General features: G+C 38.2%; 1 protein-coding gene across 4 annotated transcripts; it reads left to right on the top strand.

Annotated features, from left to right (window-relative positions):
• The first annotated feature begins 156 nt into the window (after positions 1-156).
• On the top strand, positions 157-19,780 carry HCFC2 (host cell factor C2). 4 transcript variants are annotated; one of them, XM_033514262.1, is made up of 16 exons: positions 157-602; positions 2,466-2,614; positions 3,011-3,171; positions 4,220-4,428; positions 4,906-4,990; positions 6,042-6,145; positions 6,729-6,917; positions 8,030-8,215; positions 8,651-8,754; positions 9,725-9,914; positions 10,843-11,043; positions 12,251-12,321; positions 13,540-13,677; positions 15,012-15,197; positions 15,622-15,907; positions 16,825-19,780. In XM_033514262.1, exons 1-16 carry the CDS (start codon positions 437-439, stop codon positions 16,848-16,850), a joined length of 2,451 nt encoding a protein of 816 aa, XP_033370153.1. In that variant the 5' UTR covers positions 157-436; the 3' UTR covers positions 16,851-19,780. The 4 variants fall into 4 exon arrangements, with proteins under 4 accessions (XP_033370153.1, XP_015483051.1, XP_015483052.1 ...); XM_015627566.2 differs by having other exon boundaries at positions 412-602; positions 9,725-9,881; XM_033514261.1 differs by lacking the exon at positions 157-602 and adding an exon at positions 858-1,257.

Raw genomic sequence — 19,780 nt, 5'->3', positions numbered from 1 at the left:
ATTTCTTTCTCGCCGCACACCTCGCAGGCAGCAGCGATGCCTCGCCTACCACTAGCCAGTTTAAAAAAAAAAAAAAAAAAAAAAAAAAAAAAAAAAAAAAATTTAAAAAGAAAGGGGATGTGCTACACGTTTCTGAGGGCTCGGCGGCAGAGCGGATGCCCCAAGCGGAGGAGCACACGCCACCTCCGCGGTGCCCGAGCACCCCTCGGGCGGCGGGCGCTGCAGGCAGGGAGCGCCTCCAAAGGGCTCCCGCCGGAGCACGGCCGGGCCCGGGGCGCCGCAGGAGCGGAGGGGGCCGTGCCGAGCCGGGGCTGCGGCGGAGGCGGCCGCGGGGCGGGACACGGGCGGGACACGGACCCGCCGCCCTCACGTCAGCGCTCCCCCTTCCCCGGCGGGCTGCCCCGGCCGCGCGGTGCGTTGTGGGAGCGGCGCTGAGATGGCGGCGGCCGCCGCCGGGCTGAGCTGGAGGCGGGTGTCCTCCTTCACGGGGCCGGTGCCGCGCTCTCGCCACGGGCACCGCGCGGTCGCCATCCGAGAGCTGCTCATCATCTTCGGCGGCGGCAACGAGGGCATCGCCGACGAGCTGCACGTCTACAACACGGGTGCGCGGGGCGGGGCCGCGCCGCGGGGCGGGCGGGGCGGGGGGGACAGCGGCGGGGCCGTCCCGTCTGCGACCGCCGGTGGCACCGGGCTCCGCAGGGCTCCGGGGATCCCCCCCGGGCCTCCCGCCCTCCCCCGGCGCTGCCCGCGGGGGCTCGGCCGAGGGGGCGGCGGGCGGGCTGAGGAGCTGCCCGGAGCCGAAATGGCGGGGCGGGAAATACGCCTGGGCCAGGGGTCTCCCCTGGGGTAGTGCTGCGCCCCGGCTGATGCTGCGGGCTTAGTGGTCCTTCCTGGGGAAAAGCGACCCCGAGAATCTCCCGGTTCTGCTTTCCCCGGCCGTCGCGCAGGGGTGCGGAGCCTCTCTCCCCTGGCAGGTCGCGGCTGAATGGCGGCAGGCGGGATTAGTCCCTACGAGTGGCCCGATCCCCCTCCTTCCCTCTGGTGGCGGCAGCTCACGGGAGCCGAACGCGCTGGAATGGGAATCTTGTTTGGAAAAGTGAACGTGTTGGCATCGGGAGCCTTTCCAAACAGGAAGCTGCCCAAGACCGATTTTATTCGTGAAAGATTAGACGCCTAGATAGTTACTGTACCGAATGCTGGATGAGGCTGGAAAACTTGCGTGTAATTTCAGGGCTTGGGCCGAGACGGGAGAGTTCAGTGAGTGATCTGTGCTGCTCAGTCAGCCAGCGGTGGCTGCTTGAGGTTTTTCCCGGCAGATTTTCCTCTGATAGCTTTAAGATCTACTATGCTTACGTATTTCTGTAATATTTTCTGAAATACTTACGTATTTCTGAGGGGAGAAGAAAAAAAAAACAACTCTTAACCTTTCTGTTTGGAAAAGTAATCCAAAGAAAACTCTTAGCATAGTTATGCCATCAGAGCAGAGGTTCTGACAGGTGCCTTTTGAGTGAGTCTTACCATGACTTTGTTTTTTACTTTACAGATTTTCTGTTTAAGATGTTTCCCCTTTGCAGCAGTGACAAAAGGGATCATGACTCAGTTGTTCCAGTTTCTGGACAAGTGCTTGGCCCAAACTGACCTTTTTTATTCTGGGATTTAAGATGCAGGGTTATGACCTGAGCTGCCCAAATGTGGGATGTCATCCATGGCCCTTGCTATGCATGTGATGATTTTCGAAGAGCTGGCACACAGTGAGAGCCTCTTAATCCCCTGCAGCAACACTCACTGGAAGCTTTTAATTTCCTACTTCTCCTCTTCATGCTCTTATTAAAGTGTAGGAAAGAGAAGACATTGTCCCCTGTAATTCTTAAATTCCAGAACAGTTTAGGCAGCAATATACTGCAGCTGGATCAGACAAGTCTCAGTTGCTTTTTCTTGACTCTTTGCCTCTCCTCTCCCACATATCAGTGCAGCACTCTGTGGATATTAAAATTGGTCCCAGAACAGTGTAATTAGTTTTTGAATAGGGCTATTAAGTCCAGGCACAGTGCCATGCTGCTGTAGCTCTAATAATTCTGTTTCTAGGGCTAGCTCCCTCTGAGTTAGCGTAGTTATCTCTTTTGTGTGGAGCTGCACTTGTGTTCGTCATTAGCCTCTATTCTTGGCAAGTCTGTTAAATTGCTGGATGACCCTTCATGACTGACTTAGTTACAGTGACCTCATGGGCTCATTCATATACTGAGTTACATTGGTTTGATAGAGGTGTTTGCTTTTCTTTTTATTAAAAAAAAAATATGATTCATTTAAAACTTAGTATGAAGCAAATAGCCCGTTCACAGTTAACTGCAGATAAAAGGTTATTCTTTAGAAAGCAGAAGTGTTTAAAAATACATGTTTCAGTGTTTGAAATATTTTTTAAAATATTTTTTTCTGGTTTTTTTTTTTGTTTTTACTTCCTGCTATAGTTACAAATCAATGGTTCCTTCCTGCTGTAAGAGGAGATATTCCTCCAGGCTGTGCAGCACATGGATTTGTTTGTGATGGTACCAGAATACTAGTTTTTGGAGGAATGGTTGAATATGGAAGATATAGCAATGATTTATATGAATTGCAGGTAGGAAATGTATGAATATGTTTTGATTTTCAAGATTACTTTATTTATCTGTTTATGAAGAAACACATTTTATTTTACCAACTGCAGAGGAAAGTTAGATGATCTTTGCTCTTCAGAAAGATTTTCTCCATCTTAAGAATCTGAAGTTTATTCTAAATAACTTTGAAATAGAGACTTCCAACTAGTCTAAATAAAGCATAATATATTTAAAATTTTATTAAGGTTAGCTCTTACACATCCCTTTTAATGAATGATGTAAGAAAAGCCCAGCATTCCCTTAAATAGAATTCAGAAAATATACAAATATTAATAAAAATGTTAATATTATATTAAGTCTACTTGTTATGACTGACTATAAATGAAATTATTTCTGAAAACATTTTTCTTGTCTTCAAGGCAAGTCGATGGCTCTGGAAAAAAGTGAAACCTCAAGCTCCTTCAAACGGATCTCCACCCTGTCCTCGGCTTGGCCACAGCTTTTCTTTGTATGGTAACAAGTGCTATTTATTTGGTGGCCTGGCAAATGAAAGTGAAGATTCAAATAATAATGTTCCCAGGTATGCTGATTTATCTTTGAATTTAATGACTTTATAAAGAAATTACTAGATTTGATATCTTTGAAAAGGAACATTCTAGGCAGGCTGTCCTGCACACCAGGTTCTCAAAGTTGGATTATTTGTGCAGTGAAGGGGTTACATACAAAGAAGGTTAAGTATTCCTTCTGTTAATCCCACAATATGGAACACTGAGTGACAGCTCTGACACTTTTGTAGGGAAACCTGAGTAGGCTTTGGTATTTCTTCTATTATTTTGGGCAATGTTTTTAAGAATGGCTTGTCTGTTTGAATTACCTCAATCAGCAGAGTCTCATGAGTCATCAGGGAATTCATGATGGATGTTTCTTCTGTATTGCTGTGAAAAACAGTAACGAATTCATCTGGAAATTTTTTACAGTAACAGCTGAATTTGCCATTATTGTCAGCAAACTGTGCTATAATGCTGAAGTTTTATATCCACATTCACCTGCAGTTCAGAGCACTTATATCCACTGAGCTATAAACTGGTAATTTCAAGCTCAGTAAACAAGAGATATCTGGTGTGAATGCCAAGATTCAAAGACCATTATCTAAAAATAACTTGCTGATAGATTCAGCAACAAATGGCTAATTGTGCATTGACCAGCCTTACGACACGAGGAAAAAAAACAGCTTCTTCTCACCTCTGCTGCCTTAAGAGCTGCAGAAATTTCTAATACCTCTTGTCATCATGTATTTCCCACAGCTTTGCAGTTTATTTTAGGTGTCCATATGTACCAATTTTTACAAGAAATGTTGTTTTCATGTTTCTTTCATGTAATACAATGTAGCAAATAAGAGAGCATGCTTTCTCAGAAGCAACAAGTTATAACTGTTAATTTTTTTTGTTTTAAATCCATTTTAAATCCAGATTTGGTACTTCCCACAATGCATCAAATGTTTTGAGAGTTTAAAACTCTTCACCCTCCCAAGACAGAAGTCTGTATTGTTTGGAAGTGGTCAGGGTTTAAAGCGCACTTCACATCATGCTTATAAGTGAGTTTTTCATACTTTGACAATAATACCCTAGATATTTAAATGATTTCTATGAACTGGAGCTGCAACATGGGTCTGGCGTGGTCGGCTGGAGTATTCCTGTGACCAAAGGAATCTTGCCATCTCCCCGAGAATCTCACACAGCCATTGTGTACTGCAGAAAGGATGTGGGAAGCCCAAAGATGTATATTTTTGGAGGCATGTGTGGCTGTCGACTTAATGATCTCTGGGAACTTGACATTGGTGAGTTGGTTTGCCAGCAGAAGTCAGTGCTTACTGGCTGAGGGAAAAAAATTATAGTATAAAATGGTTAATGGCATGCTGTGGTCGGGATATTATTGAGACTGACACAGTAATGTTAACTTTTTGTAATATTTGGAATTAAATAGATACAGTATTATTTGCATATATTATCCTCGCTGATTATGAGTATTCTGTGAGATGGGTATCATAGCCTTTTAAGCACTCTAGTGAAACAAAGTTGAATAACCATAATGAAACCATAATATATGTTTCAGTTTGTGTGTATTTCCTGTGATTTTTTTAAAAGAAGTTCCAAGTGCTTGTTATTTCACCCTCTTTCTTAAAGCAGCCATCTTAAAAAGGTGAAATTTAGCTTTGCTGTACATTAGAGGTACGTTCCTTCCTAAAATCCAGGTAGTGAAATATGTAGCAACAAGACAATTTTTTTTTTTGAGGATTTTATTCTCTTTCTTTTAGAAACCATGACCTGGTCAAGACCAGAAACCAAAGGGACAGTACCACTTCCTCGCAGTCTCCATACGGCCAATGTAATAGGAAACAAGTATGTCTGTTGTTAAAAGCTCAACTCTAGAAAGGTACACCCAGTAGGAGAATGATGATGCTTATCCACTACTGCTCAGTACAAACATCAGCCCTGTAGAGTAGCTTCCTGCTATTTCAGTGCTGCTGTTAACTCAAGGGTAGCAAACTGTCAGTGTTTCCATCTAGCAGGATAATCTGCCCAACCCACCAGCAGCTTTCTGGGCTTCTTGGAGCACCTTTGTGCATTCTGGGGAAGCCTCAGCTGGGCCTGAGCTCTGTCAGGAGCGAGCTTCAGTGCCTCTGTATGTGTGACACAGATGAGGTAGCTATGCAAAGAAACTGCTCAAACAGTAGAACTAGCTCCAGACAAAACTATTCCCCACTTTTTTTGTAGTCTGTCCTTCATTACTCCATTTCTTGCCAATATGGTTTATTTTGGCAGGTAGCATTAATAAAATGGATTTTTAAACATGTGTTTCAGTCCATTTTATATCAATTTACAAGCTGGCATGGGGAGAAAGAGGCAAGGGAGTAAAGAAGTATGAAAACTTTATATCTTCTGATCCAACAGCAATTGGACATATTATAATATGTCCAAATAACACATTACTTAAAATGTTAGCAGTTTGTAGCCTGCATTATATTTTTTAATTTTAGTATCTGAGTTAAATGCCAGTCATCTTATTTTAGCATGACTTACTGTGAGGTCTGCAGTAAAGGATTGTAGAAATTCTGTTGTACATGTGGGATTTTTGGAGAGCATTAGCATGATGGTTTGCTAAATGTTAAGGTGTTAACTTCTGTTTCTAGGAAGTTGTTTGAGGAGTTTCCAGGATTTTTTTGTGTGGTTGGGTTTTTCAATCAGTCCATTTGGTCAAAAATTTCAGAAGGTAGATGTCTGCAACTGTACTTCATAAAGACAGTAGATACAAATAAAATTTGCTGTGAACCAAAACTGTAACACAGTGGAAATCTTTTTTATCCTAGTTTGAGAGAGCACATGTAGCAGATCTAGATGTTAATTGGTGTTTCTTTTCTTTTTCCCTCTTCCCTCTTTTCCTGTATTTCAGAATGTATGTTTTTGGTGGATGGGTTCCACAGTCAGCAGGAGGTGAAATTTCTGCTCCTGATGGCGAATGGAAGTGCACGGGTTCATTTTCTTACCTTAATTTGGGTTAGTATTTCTGCCTTTCTGGGAGTGGGTATTTGGAATCTGTATTTTCTTAACAGAGTAGAGTAACTATTTTGAAGACCTTGAGAAAAGGTTGGGATGCATAGTTGGAATCCTGGCTGAATAAAGAAGTTGCTAGTTTTTTGCATATTACTTGAAAAGTAATATTTTAATTATTATTTTTCTTTGAAGATTCAGCAGGTTTGCTTTTTCAAATCTTTGTTATTACAACTTTAATACTAAGTAATGTGAATACTCCTTTTTCATTTATGGAAGAACACAGGGGCAGATTCTGAAACGAGTTTTTTCTAAGCATGGTAGTACTATCCCTGAACTCTCAACTTCTGATCTATTTGCCTGAGAGAGATAACCAGAGGTCAGAAAATTCAGCCTGTATGAATTGATTTTATCTTGTACACTAATTGGAAAGTGAGCTTCTTTTCATAATATTTCCACTTTAAATACAGTTGTCTATAAAAACAGGTGATTTATTTTCATTATTTCTGAGCAGTTAAGTGTGTTAACATCTTTATGTCTTGTTTTGGAAAACATCTAGAAACTAAATGCTTTGAGTTTCATTTACTAGATACCACAGAATGGATAGGTCTGATCTCAGATTGCCAGGAGGACAAAAGTAACTTGTTACCAGGGCCAAGAGCAGGACACTGTGCTGTAGCTGTTGGCACTCGTCTGTATATCTGGAGTGGTAGAGATGGTTACAGAAAAGCTTGGAACAATCAAGTTTGCTGCAAAGATCTTTGGTACCTTGATACTGGTAAGAGACTTGTACTATGTCTTGTGTTTTGTTAACATATGGAAGGTTTGCATGATTGATGGTCAAAACATTAAAGCTGTAACAAATTCGAAGACTATTTACATTTTAAAAATTATTTTTAAATCATGCTTCATTGCTGTTTTTTTAAAGGCTATTACTTAAAATGAAAAAATTAGGAAGGCTTATTTAAAGTCTCTGAAAAAACTTTATGCTAAATTCTGCACTGCGTGCCATAGTCAGATGATACAAGATGCTAAAGGCTGTTCTAAACTCAGGGTTCCTGGCCTCTCTTTTTAGTGATCTTTTCTGCTACTACTTACTTTATTCACCAAATCCCTTCTTCTCTTGGGATCATTGCTGCTGCTGCTTCCTCATCTCTTGGACTGCAAAAAGATACTCTTCAATCTAAGAAAGGACCAAAATGGTCTTGAGATGAAGGGAATTCTGGAGACTAATTACTTTAGTAGTTTCATTGATAGCAGGACACTGAGATGGTGTTTGGAGAGAAGGAATTAGAATAAAACTTTTTTTTTCCCTGTTTCATTTTTCCCTCAGAAAATGAAAAAGAGTAGCAGGGGAGGGATGTGCTTAAGATTACAGTCTGGTCAGGCATAGAGGCATGTGATAGGAACAAGCCATGGGCATTAGTCATGTCTAGGCTTCAGCCTGTGCAGAAGTTAGAGCAAAAGCTCACTTCAGCTACACAGAGCAAGCAGAAAGGAAGAGGAATAATTATTAGAGGAATTAGAGGAATATGTAAAGCTTTAGGAGCCAAAGAGCTACCTGCAGCATTTCAGGAAAGCACAAGGATCTCCTGTCTCTGTAATCCCTACAATGATGTAGCTAAAACCCAAAGGCCTACTGGCAGCAGAAGAACCATTAAAAACAAAGCATCAGAACTGGAGCATTTTTGAACACTTTGAAAAGACACTTCATAATTTTCTGACTTGGCTTGCCACCTTTTGACAGTTGTTTCTTGTTGAATCTGGTATATATTGTGTATTAGTGAAAAAGGAGCAACTGATTTTACTTGCAATATGCAGCTATTGACTAAACTGGTAAGGGAGGGCAATTTCTAACGTGCCATCTGTGTTTTTATTGGTTTCTTGCAGAGAGACCTCTAGCACCATCACAGGTACAGCTGATCAGAGCTACAACCAACTCTTTTCAACTGAAGTGGGATGAGGTACCTACAGTTGAAGGATATCTTCTTCAGTTACATGCTGACTCACCAGTGCCACCGGTGGCTGGAATTCCTGGTACTGGCGTTCCTGAGACATCAGTGCTGAGTTCACAAGGTAGCAGTCAGATCACATTACACTAATGTTTGTGCACAGGCACACTGGAGGGTTGCAGAAATAATAAATATGAGTTTGGTTTTTAAAGAACCATTCCATGAGAGAGGGAGAGACCCTGTTTCTTTGGTTATTCTCCAAATGCCTGCATCATAGTTACGGAAAACCCCCCTTTCACTTGTTTCTGTTGATTTTGGCCAGCTATCTGAATTATGAAGATATTTGTAGAATGCTGGGCACAAGTTGAGAAAGGAAACAGTGAGGAAGAGATTTTATTTGAATGTTTGGTTATACAGTTTCATTTCAGACTTACAACAAAGTTTTCTTTCAAGCAACCTTGGCTTCCCTCTTCCTTACTGAAATAATATTAATATTAATATTAATCATAATATTAAGTTTTACATAACTGATGGGAATTTGCTTTTGTTTACCTGCAAGGTGGCTGTTCTCTCCATCAGAGTCCACAATCATTGCCTAGTGTCCCTTATCCAGAAACGAAGGCGGATCATCCAAGCCAAACAAATAATCTCATTCCTAATAATGTAAGTGTAAAATGAAAAATGCTTCATGGGAAGGTAGTGGGAAGGTAGTGAACTGCCAGAACACTTCCTCAGTTTTAAAACTCCCTGCATAATTTTTAGGTCTTAGGAAAAAATGCAAATAAAACAAAAAGACACCTGCTGAAGTAATTGTCTGTTTTCTTTCATACTTTTTGCTTTTATGATTGAGAGACAATCTTTCAAGTCCTCTTCTTGTTAATGCAGAAAGGGATTGCAAGTATATTGTCTTCCACAATGCCATCTGGGAGCCTGCCACCAGTAGGAATACTATTCATCCTCAAAATATTGGTTCCCATTAATGTGGGGAGCAAAAAGAATAAGGCATATTCCTTCTTTGTTAGTCCAGTTTAGTTTTATGCTAGTCTGGTTAGTTGTAAGTTCCTACAGCAGGTTAAATCCAGTTCTTATCTGTCTGGTGTGTGGTTGTGCATGTTCCTCTGTTTTGCTAATTTAACAGAAACAGTGAGGAACAACTCTGGCAAAAGGATCCCATTTTTAGAACTTTGGACCTTCTCTTTGTGAAGTCTTAGATCATAATGTATTCCTCAAGAAAATACATGTAGAAGTACCATAAATTTCACTAAGAATAGAAATATCTCAAGTACATTGTATCAGGAAAGCAAAGATTGAAAGACTGTAATTGTGATTTTCCCCATCTCTGGTAGTCCCCCCAGTAGACTAAATATACAACTAAATATACACAGCAATGAAATTCCATGTAATGATAAAATTTAGTGTGACTCTTCCTAGTCAACTCAGTGTTTGAGTCTTTGTTTTATAATGATTAAGGTAAGGATTGAGAGATTGATTTCTTGGTCTAATTTAAAGTGCTAGGGGGAATTGTTGAAGGAGTTTATATTGTTGTTTCTGAGCGAGCATTTTCATGCTGTGTTTGCAATTGAAATTTCTGAACTTTGCAGTTTAATATTAACAAATGTGTTGTTTTGGTTAGGTCCAAGTTGCCCTTTCATCCAGTTCAAAAGTAGAAGGAAAAGAAAAGGTTGCAGCACCTGAAAACAAAGTTACACAGGAGACTATGAAAAACCATGCAGATGCCACAGGATTCAAAGAATCAAATGCCCCTTCTCTTTTGCCTGTTTGTACTTCAAGTAAGATGACTATAGAAAAAAAAAAAACTTCAAGTGAGAGTTAAAATTCATCTCAAAAACATAAAATAAGATTGTTTCTGTTTTGTAATTTAAAATGATTTAAGAGTTCTTTAAAGTATAAAAAACCCAATTTGTGTTAGTTATTACTGAATGTATTTTTAGAAAATATGAAGACAATTGAAATCTTAACTTGTTTGAAATGTTCCATATATTCATTATTATGATGGAAAATCTGCTTATTTAAACATAAATAGCCATTTTTTAAAATCAAGTAAAAAAGGACAGATGACATTTTACAACATTATGGTGATAGTAACTGCAGACTGACAATGTGTCTGTCTGTTAGCAGTCAAAAGCTATTGGCTGATGTAAAATTTCAGGCAATGTAGAGAGAAGCATATTTTTCTCTGACTGCAGAGGGAGAAAAAGATGGCAAGGCTGTAATTTATGCATTTCATGGAAGTGCCTTAAGTTCAGTGTAGTAAATCCAGGCTTAATCACCTGATCTTTATGTTTGACTTCAATGTATGTTATAGGTAGTTGGATTTTTATTTTCTTCACAGTGGAATTTAATTAGATGTGGAAGTTTTCCTTCTTGTTGCTAAGTGAGAAACAGACTTCTACAGGGGTTATCTTAAATTGATACAAATCTGTGATACTGATTTGTGTGGATGCTTTCTTTTAGTAGGGCTTTTTTCCAAAATTAATTTTTGTGACCATATACATAGAAAACAGCAAGCTTAAACTAACTGTTTACATACATTTGTTTGTGACTGTGGAGACAGACTTCTGTTCAGTTATAAACCTGAAGTAAACATTAGCAATCAATAAAATCAGATCTGTTCTAACCTAATTCTGAGCTAAATTCAGGCTTTATATGAAACTAAATCTGTTAGACCAAGCTGAGATTTGTTGTGTTACCAATACTGAATTCTGGCTAATATTTTCTTTTTTTTTTTAGGTGCTCAGACATCAGCAAATGTAGGTGAATTACATGACTTGGACAAACAAAGTGTAAATCCTGATGCTTCTGTATCCAGTACTGTCTCCAGCACACAAACTATGGTAACCCAGCAGGCTGTTAAAACTGAATCATCAAGTACAAATGGGGCAGTTGTTAAAGATGAAACTTCACTAACAACATTCAATTCAAAATCTGAAGGTTTGAAATGTGTTTCACATACTGTATTTTGAGCCATATATTTTTAAGGCCATCAGAGTTCCTCTAGTGTAGTGGGATTCCCATGTTGAGTAGTACCTGGGATGTAGATAGGGCTTTGGGAATTGAAGACCTTGTGCAGCCTGGATGATCTCTGCTAGGATTTATACATCTTTTAGTTGGGATATTCCTTCTATGCTTTTGTAAACCATCATGTTTCCTGTAAGCAAATCTTTAAAATCTTCATTTATGCAGAGGTCCATTTCCTAAATATCAGTGGTAGCCTGTTTTGGTGCTCATTGCACATTTGCTTTCATTCAGTGCTTGTCTATTTAGTCAGCAAAAGACTAAAATAGTAACCTTAGATGATTTGGATTTTAAGTAACTGACCTGTATAATAAATATGCCTAGTTAATGTGGCCAGCTCATTGCTGGTCTAATGTGCTGACCTCTTCACAGGCTGCTGGAAATACCCAAAATAAGCAGCAATACAGAACATAAATGGGTAGTTTTTCAAGTTTTGTTTTTGACAAATATCAACAGGCTGTGCTTGTTACTGTTTTGAGTGTTAACTAAAGAACTGTATTCTGATATTGATGTTGTGTATATAGTATAATTTTTACCAAGTAGCATTGTATTTTAAAAGCAAATCCCAGGAACACAAGCATAAAATACTAATACTCCTTTGTGTTACCCATGTGCTTAATTTTTTTTTTCTTTTGATTCAATTTTAAATTTAAGGAATGCTCTGTTCCCATTTGTTAGGATTGTTTACAAATTAACTGCTTATATTTAAAATTCAGACTGCATTGATGTCAGAGACAATGCAATCAAATTAAGAATTCAAACTTAGACTATTCATACAATGTCCTCACTATGTGCCTCAATCTGGTATTCAGATTATTTGCTTACAAATATTTTATATTGGTTTCATAGTCCTGTCAGTTTTTAGGATTTTTCTGAGTCCTGCCTTCTGTTTGCATTATCTGTAGCAGCCTCCAATGCTAGACTCTTGGAATTGTTCTGGGAATATGAGAGAAGCCAAAATTAGTTTGTATTATAAATAGAACTGCATGCAAAAGAAGTCTGAGATGTTCTTGTGCAACAAATACTTGTAAATGGCTATTGAGGTCAACTTTAATACTGTGTGGGTTTTGTATTAATTTTTTTCTATTGCTGAAGTTTTTAAAATTTAACATTTTGTTTTTAGCTGCTGAAACTGCTTTTGCCATGCCTTCAACAAGGGTCAATACTGGACAGACAAATGATTCACACTCTTCTGTAAGTCTGAAAAAGTATTATCAGATTGCTTTACCTATTGTTCTGTTGATTAGTTGTAAGGGCTGTTCTGTTTTCCTTTAATTATATTTCTGAAATAAAAGCAATGTTTATTTTGAGCTTGGAGTGAATAATAGAGGGGTAAACATTTCTGTTGTAAAACTAATTGCATTTTGTGAGTTAGATTTGAGTCTAAGTAGCAGTTGTGTAGTTGGGAGGAGATCCAAGTACATGTTTCAGCTGTTGAATCATTTTTATCAACTGGCACAGTGGAATGGTCTCTGCTGCATGATGTGAAAAAGTTTTTCTGTATGCACAACTGAATTTAAAATTAAGTATGTATTAGATCAGACTAGTGTTAGCTGATGATTCTATAGATTTGAAACATAACTTAACTGACATCTTGATGTTTTTCCCTAGAGGAGATGGGGACTGACTATGCAAGCTGTAAATACTGCCTGAAAAAGTAAATGCTTCCTATTTCACCTGCTTACAACTTAATACACAAACCCAAGGTGCCACTGTTGCCACCAAAAGCAAGGGACAAAGGGGAGAAGCAGCTGCTAATAACGGGTTGGTGTGCTTCTGCCAAGAGCAGCTGCAGCTCCTGCCCCATTTCCATGCTAGCAGGATCATGGCTGATCTGTGCTGGGCACCTGACTCTGCAAGTGCCCTTCCTGGTGCCTGGAGACGAGCAAGAAAGCCAGTTTGTGTTTGTGGGTCAGTCAGGAGCAGTTTGCACACCCTCCATCCCCATGGCCCCACAGAGGCCACAGCAGAGGGCTGTTCTCAGCTGCAGGCGAGTTCCGCAGTGCCTGACAAAGAGCACGTGTGGGGTTGAGGTGCAGCTGAGCCCCAGGGAGAGCTGCTGATGTTGAACCACCTTGGGAAACTTCTTGACCTCTGAGAGAAATTAACTCACAACTACATGCTGCTACAGACACCTAGTTCTACAGCTTTAAGCTTCTTCCCCTCCCTGCTCAGAACATCAGATGCAACATCCCAGCTGTTGCTTTTTAAATGGCAGACTGTGTCTGAGCAACTGTACAAGAGCTAGTTGGTTTGCACAGTGTTTTAATAATACATGCATATTCATTTGAAGCATAAGAAAGTAACACTGGTATAAAAGGGGGTTGACTCTTACATATACTAGAGCCTTGACATTTTTTTCCATGGCATTGAAGTGTGGGTAATCTACATGATGTGTTCTTCAAATACTAGAGAGCTCCCCAGAGGCCGCCGGCACCGGTGAAAACCAGGGACCGCCGGTGGTACGATGTGGGAATTTTTAAGAACAACAGTGCTGTGGTGAGCCAGTTCTACTTGCTGCCAGAGGAAACACTGAACATCAATAGCAAGGTAGCTGCTGCTTCTCTGATGTAACTCACATGTACCTGTCTCGGAATCTGTTGCTTATATAGTTCACAACAAAATATGGGGTTTCCTGATACTGCAGCAGAATCTGGTGCTTGTAGGAGTTTTGTATTTTTTGACCAGTTTCTCACCTCTTTTTACTATTTTCTAATGAATTTTCTTTTGTTGTTTATGTATGATAATACAAAATATCTTATTTTGCTGTTACTAATTCTTATATTATTTCTTGCCTTAGGAAACAATTCTAAACTTGCTAAACTTTCAAACCAGTAAAATTCTTAAAAACTGAAAATCTCCCAATTTCTTAATATGTTATTGCAGTCCAGCATTGAAATGTTTCAGTTTCTTCTCTGTTCTCAGAATCTTTGCATAAAAATTGTTAAAGATACTTATATAAATTGTTAAAGATACTTATAAACATATACCTATGTTTATAGGTTAGGCTGTTTAAAAAGACTAGATATGGAACTATAGTGATATTTGTATTAGATCTTTCTAAGGTAATGTTTGGTACATGTAAATTGATACAAGTAAAATATGAGTGGGAAACTTGCAAAAATGTAACAGTTGTGATAGTAAAAGTATAAATTAGTGATATCCTAATTAACTAGAAACAAAAATTGTGTGTCTTCTTGAGACAGAAACAAAAACAACAGAAACCTTTTTTTGAAAGCACTTCACTATAAATATTCTGTCTTAGTTTTAAAGAGCACCGTACATTGTACAGTGTTTACATTGATTGCATCAATTGGTTCTTTCACATTATTTGGTAGGAAAAGAGTTCCACTGTAAGGATCAGTGATGCATCAATGCATATATTAATCATGGAAGTATGGTAGTGCATAATGTTTCAGAAAGCTATTTGTTACTAACTTACAGTGCTTTTCCTTAAAAACATTTTGATTACCTACACATTGAAATGTAGCTCCTAATGTTAGGAATAACTGCTTTTGAAATGAAAATATTTTTTAGGACTGAAGATTATGTTAACTAAATCATAATTTATGTAGTTGTAAATGCTACTTTGTTTTAACTTTACTGAGTAAAAATAACCACAAGGTACAGTTTAATTTAAGTGGCTGAAAAAATGGGAAATCTTTTGATCTTGAGATGTAGTCTCACATAGCATCTTAGATCAGCTTTTTGAGGTCAGATAATATTGTGTCAGTCAGAACCATAAGTTCTGATGTAAGTCCAGCAGTATTAAATAGATTTTCAGTTTCAATTAAACTTAATTAATCTCAGTTTAACAATTCATACTTTTTTAACCTGTGTTTATAATATCTTAAACATTAACACAAATGTTGCTTTATTTTCAGACGGAAGGTGCAGATGTACCAGACTACAGATTACTTAAGAAACAGGATCTGTTTCCAGGCACAGTGTACAGGTTCAGAGTTGCTGCAATTAATGGCTGTGGTGTTGGGCCTTTCAGTAAAATCAGTGAATTCAAGACGTGCATTCCAGGTTTTCCTGGAGCTCCTTCAACAGTCAAAATCACCAAGGTGAGAAATATAGGTAATTCTGATGTGTAAAATTCTGGTCATTGGTATAATCTCAGAACTCTTGGTTATAGTTGGTTTTATTTTGAAGCTTGAATTGTCATATAGAATAGTACCCAATGCTTACTTGGTTAACTCTGCTCAATATAATATTCTTTAAGAAATTTGCCAAAAATAATTATTTTAAGAGTTAATCTTCATGTTAGCAGATATACATTCAATCATCTGGCAGTTTCCCCATGATTTTCTAGTCTTGCATCATTAAATCCTTAGGGATTCTTAAAAACAGTCAAAAGACACATCCTTATCTCCAGTGTGGTGATGATAGGTTAGAATTTTCAGATAATATTTAGAATTTGCGTTTTTTTATATTGTTAATATATTTATGGTTAGCTACATGCTATCATATTTTTCTCTCTTTCTTCAGAGTGTAGACTGCATTCATCTTTCTTGGGAACCTCCTGCTTCACCCTCTGGAAATATTTTAGAATATTCTGCCTATTTAGCTATCCGTTCCACGCAATTACAGGAAAATCCAAGTCAGCTTGTATTTATGAGGATATACTGTGGTCTTAAAACTTCCTGCATAGTGACTGCTGCCCAGCTTTCCAATGCCCACGTGGATTACACCTCCCGGCCTGCCATAGTGTTCAGGATTTCAGCCAAGAACGAGAGGGGCTATGGCCCGGCCACGCAGGTCCGGTGGCTTCAAGGTAAAGTCACTGTCACACACAGCATTTGAGTGGAGCAGGAGCTGTGCATGCCTTCCAGAACCAACACAGCACTTATTGGATGTGAATTTCTTGAAATGTTGTTTTGTTCCATGTTACGTAGTTTTAGTTGTTTCATGCAATTCTAGTTGTTGCTTCTGACTTTCCTAGAATTCACTTCAGCTCAGAAGTTTTTCAGTCTAGTAAGAAGAAATGCAGTTATGTGCTTCATGTACATGACATACAGTGTAAACAGGGATTTTTTTCAGTCTTCTCAACCTCCTGAATGGAGGAAAAATTCCTTTGGGTGATGTAAGGTGCATTTTTGTGATGCACATACACTTTAAAATCTGTTACAACCAGAAGAGGTTTTGTCATCTTGTCCCTGGGCTTGAATTTTGACAGGTTCATAATGATTTGGGAATGGGAATGGATCCACTGGAAATAAAACTAGTGTTAGCCTGGTCAGTTCTGGCTTGCCTTATAAGTAAGCCAACCTGGGTTCTCAAGTTTTGCCAGCTTCTCATCCTGCTCCTTCCCATTTCTGGCTTACCTTTGTTGGGAGCTGGCATTGCTCAACAAGAGGTGGTGTGGGCACAGAGGAAGGTAGGAAGGGCAGGGTGCCCATCCCCTCGGGCAGCAGGGAACTGTGCTGCAGGGGTAGCAGCACAAGGGTGACCTTGGTGGGCTGGGACCCACCTGTTGAACGCTCCACTCCTTGGTTTCTAATATATGCTTTTCTAAGATGGGGAGTAACAATGAAGAAGAATGATGTTCAGTATTTCAATGCTGTTTTAACCCTTTAATTGGCAGGGGTTTTGACCATGATCTATATCCTAGAACTCTGAAACAGTGTTTGAAAATGTTTGTACACCATGTAAAATCATGCAACATTTAACAATGTTTCCTTCTTTTTGCAGATATGAAAACATCAGGCTCAAAGTAGAAGCGACTTAATAAATCTCAAGTTTCGAATGTAGTGTTTAATGTAACTCTTGTACTATTTGTAAATGCTACAAATATTTTATTTTTGCATTGTTTTTATCTTAAAAATATATAACCTTTTTTACGTTTGACACATCAACGTTATAGAGCCTTGCTCAGGTATGAGTATCATATAGAAAATGTATCAGAGATGGTGGGGTGGAGGATCACACTCTATCCAGCACCTCTTTTTGGTAGTGATAAGTTAAAATTTAAAGAAGGCAGAGCTTCAAATTCAAAATGAATAAAAGAATTGGCACAAGTAGTAGTATTTGAAGTAGAGTCCCCGTGATTGCTACAGATCTTGCATAGGTAATTCATAAGATTTGGGATATGAACAAATTCTCTTTGGTTTTGGTTCCCTATACCACATTCTTCATTGTGGTGCCTGAGTACAAGGCAAAAATTTCCAGTTATTATATAGTAACTTAAAATGTATAAATATTTTAATATATACTTTTTTTGTAAAGAAAGGATTTTTTCTACTATTTGTAACAAATATCTTAATCTTGAAAGATATCCCCTGAAAATTTAAAAGGAAAAAGATAAACTTATCCATTGCTCTTATTACAAAAAACACAAATTCATTGTAAATGCACTACTATTACTTAAAATGATCCTTTTGTAGTTGTACAAATCTTAAACTTGTAAATACCAATGTTTACAAGAGACCTTTCTGGTCTTGTATTAAAACTTCCATGAGATTCATTCTCTTTTTTTTTTTTTTTTTTTTAAATCCATATGCTTTGCTTTTAGCATATGCTTGCTTTTTGCACTAATAATAACTTACCTCATTCCTGTGTTAGTAATCACTTGTGTTGCTTCCATAATGTTTCTGTAAAACTTCAATCTGAAAATTTTAACCAAAGTTTAGAATACATGGTAAGCAATTTTGCACATGTTATATGGCAACTTTCAACATATTTATTCCAGTTAATCCTCTTAAGTGCTTGTTTGCTTTACCAATATATTCTACCAATCAAGTTCAGTATCTCCCTTTTACTATGCATCATTTTACATTAACTAGCTAGCTGATAAAATCAACAAGCATTACTTCTAGGAATAGGTTGATCCATTCCTATGCGAAAAGAAAAACAATTGTTCACAGTAGTGAAATAAAGGTAAACATTTTAAATGCTATTTATGTATCTATATATAAAACTATGTTTACCAAAGTGTAGAGGAAAATGGCTGAGTTGGACAAGGTCACTAGGTGAATAGATTGAGGCACCTAAATAAGATTTATTTTAAAATAAAATCTAAATTATTTACTGTGCAATGAAGTTTATACTTTGCACTTTAATTTTGCCCCAAATGCCAAAAGATTATACATCAAGGTAGAATTTCTTGCCTCTTCCAGTTAAATTTGTCTTAAGAGCATTTGTAAATATATAAACTAAAATCAATGATGTGCCTGGTTTGGTGGGAGAAGTATCACTAAAATGGTAGAGATTTAGCAGCTCAAGTATCCCAGAGCAGATTAAATAGCCAAGCATTGGCTACCCTGAGAATCAGGGTTATAACGAAGTGCTGGTACAGCCTTAATTACTGCAATGCATCACATGCTCCAATAGCATCTAGAAAATGCTGGGGACCATAAATGGCTATAATAATGTTAATTGTGGCACAGGAGTAACACATGTGGTTTGACTCCATAGAAAAATCATGTGCTTATGGCAGTAACAGATATCCCAGTTTCACTTTAAACAGTGTTTATAGTATGAATGTATAGGACTTTTCCTGAAGTTAACTGGCTTTAAGATATTTGTGTTTAAATGGTCCATTTTGTCAGGTAGGATCTCGCTACCAATACTGTCTGATAACTAAAGTACCATACACATGAACTGTCAACTAGAAGAATAGAACTTGGTTTTTCTTATTAGTACTGTGAAAGAAGCCTTTAGAGAAAACACTTGTGGCTTTGATTTTGTTGGTTGATAGCTGTGATTGTGGAGTTGTTATTTAAGAATAAAACCTGTTGGGTGTGTCTGGGTGGAGTTTTTTTTGCACTTGGTTTCACATGCTTTGCACAATTTCTTTTTTCAGTGGGTATGTCACGAGTACCAAAGGGTAAAACTGTGGCGTTTTCAATGAAAGTATAATTTCCTTGTGAGTGTGCTTTCTTCAGCTGACTTGACGTAAGATGTCACTTTCTCTTTTTTCGTCCAAGTTGGGTAACGTTGAATAGTGATCATATGCAACTCTTCAGTTGCTCACAGTTTTACTTTAAACTGAAATTGTGGTACACACTGTAAAATACACTTTGTGGTCTGTTTTTAGAACTGTATTTATAATGTCTAAATCCCACCTGTTTGCCTATCAACTAGATATCAGACAAATATTGATTGTTCGATTTTAAAGTTTAGAAGACTGTTGACACCAGCTCTTTGAGACTCCATGTTATCCATTTATTTCAGATAAAGGACATGTAACAGAAGCTGAAATCTATCAGATTACAGTATCCATATTGTAGAAATGTCTAGGTTTACTGAACTCCTTAGGGAGGTTGTGACTGTGTAAGCATAGCACAGTCATGCCAGTCATGGCAGACACTGCTACAGCTTCATCTTCAGAATGTTCTTGTGAAAGTGGAAATGAAGTGAACAATAACCTACACTTTGTGTTTTCAAAGTAATTATAGCAATATCTTTTGAATGTAGTTTGGAGTAGAGCACATGATCATGCCATAAACTCTGAAGATAATATAATAAGTATTACTGTTGTTATCTGATTATTTCAGGATAGCAAATTTGACGTGAACTTAGTCTTACAGCCTGTTACTTAATGACCTCTACAAGGAAACTGACATTTTGTACAATACAAGTTGATTAGTCTTATTTTGAAGCATTGTTTGTTCTTTGTAATAAAGTGGTTGTCCTATCAAACACATTG

Source organism: Parus major, chromosome 1A, assembly GCF_001522545.3.
Source record: "Parus major isolate Abel chromosome 1A, Parus_major1.1, whole genome shotgun sequence".
Taxonomy (NCBI): Eukaryota; Metazoa; Chordata; class Aves; order Passeriformes; family Paridae; genus Parus; species Parus major.
Note: the sequence above shows the minus strand (reverse complement) of the source record. Positions and strands in the feature narration are given on the sequence as shown.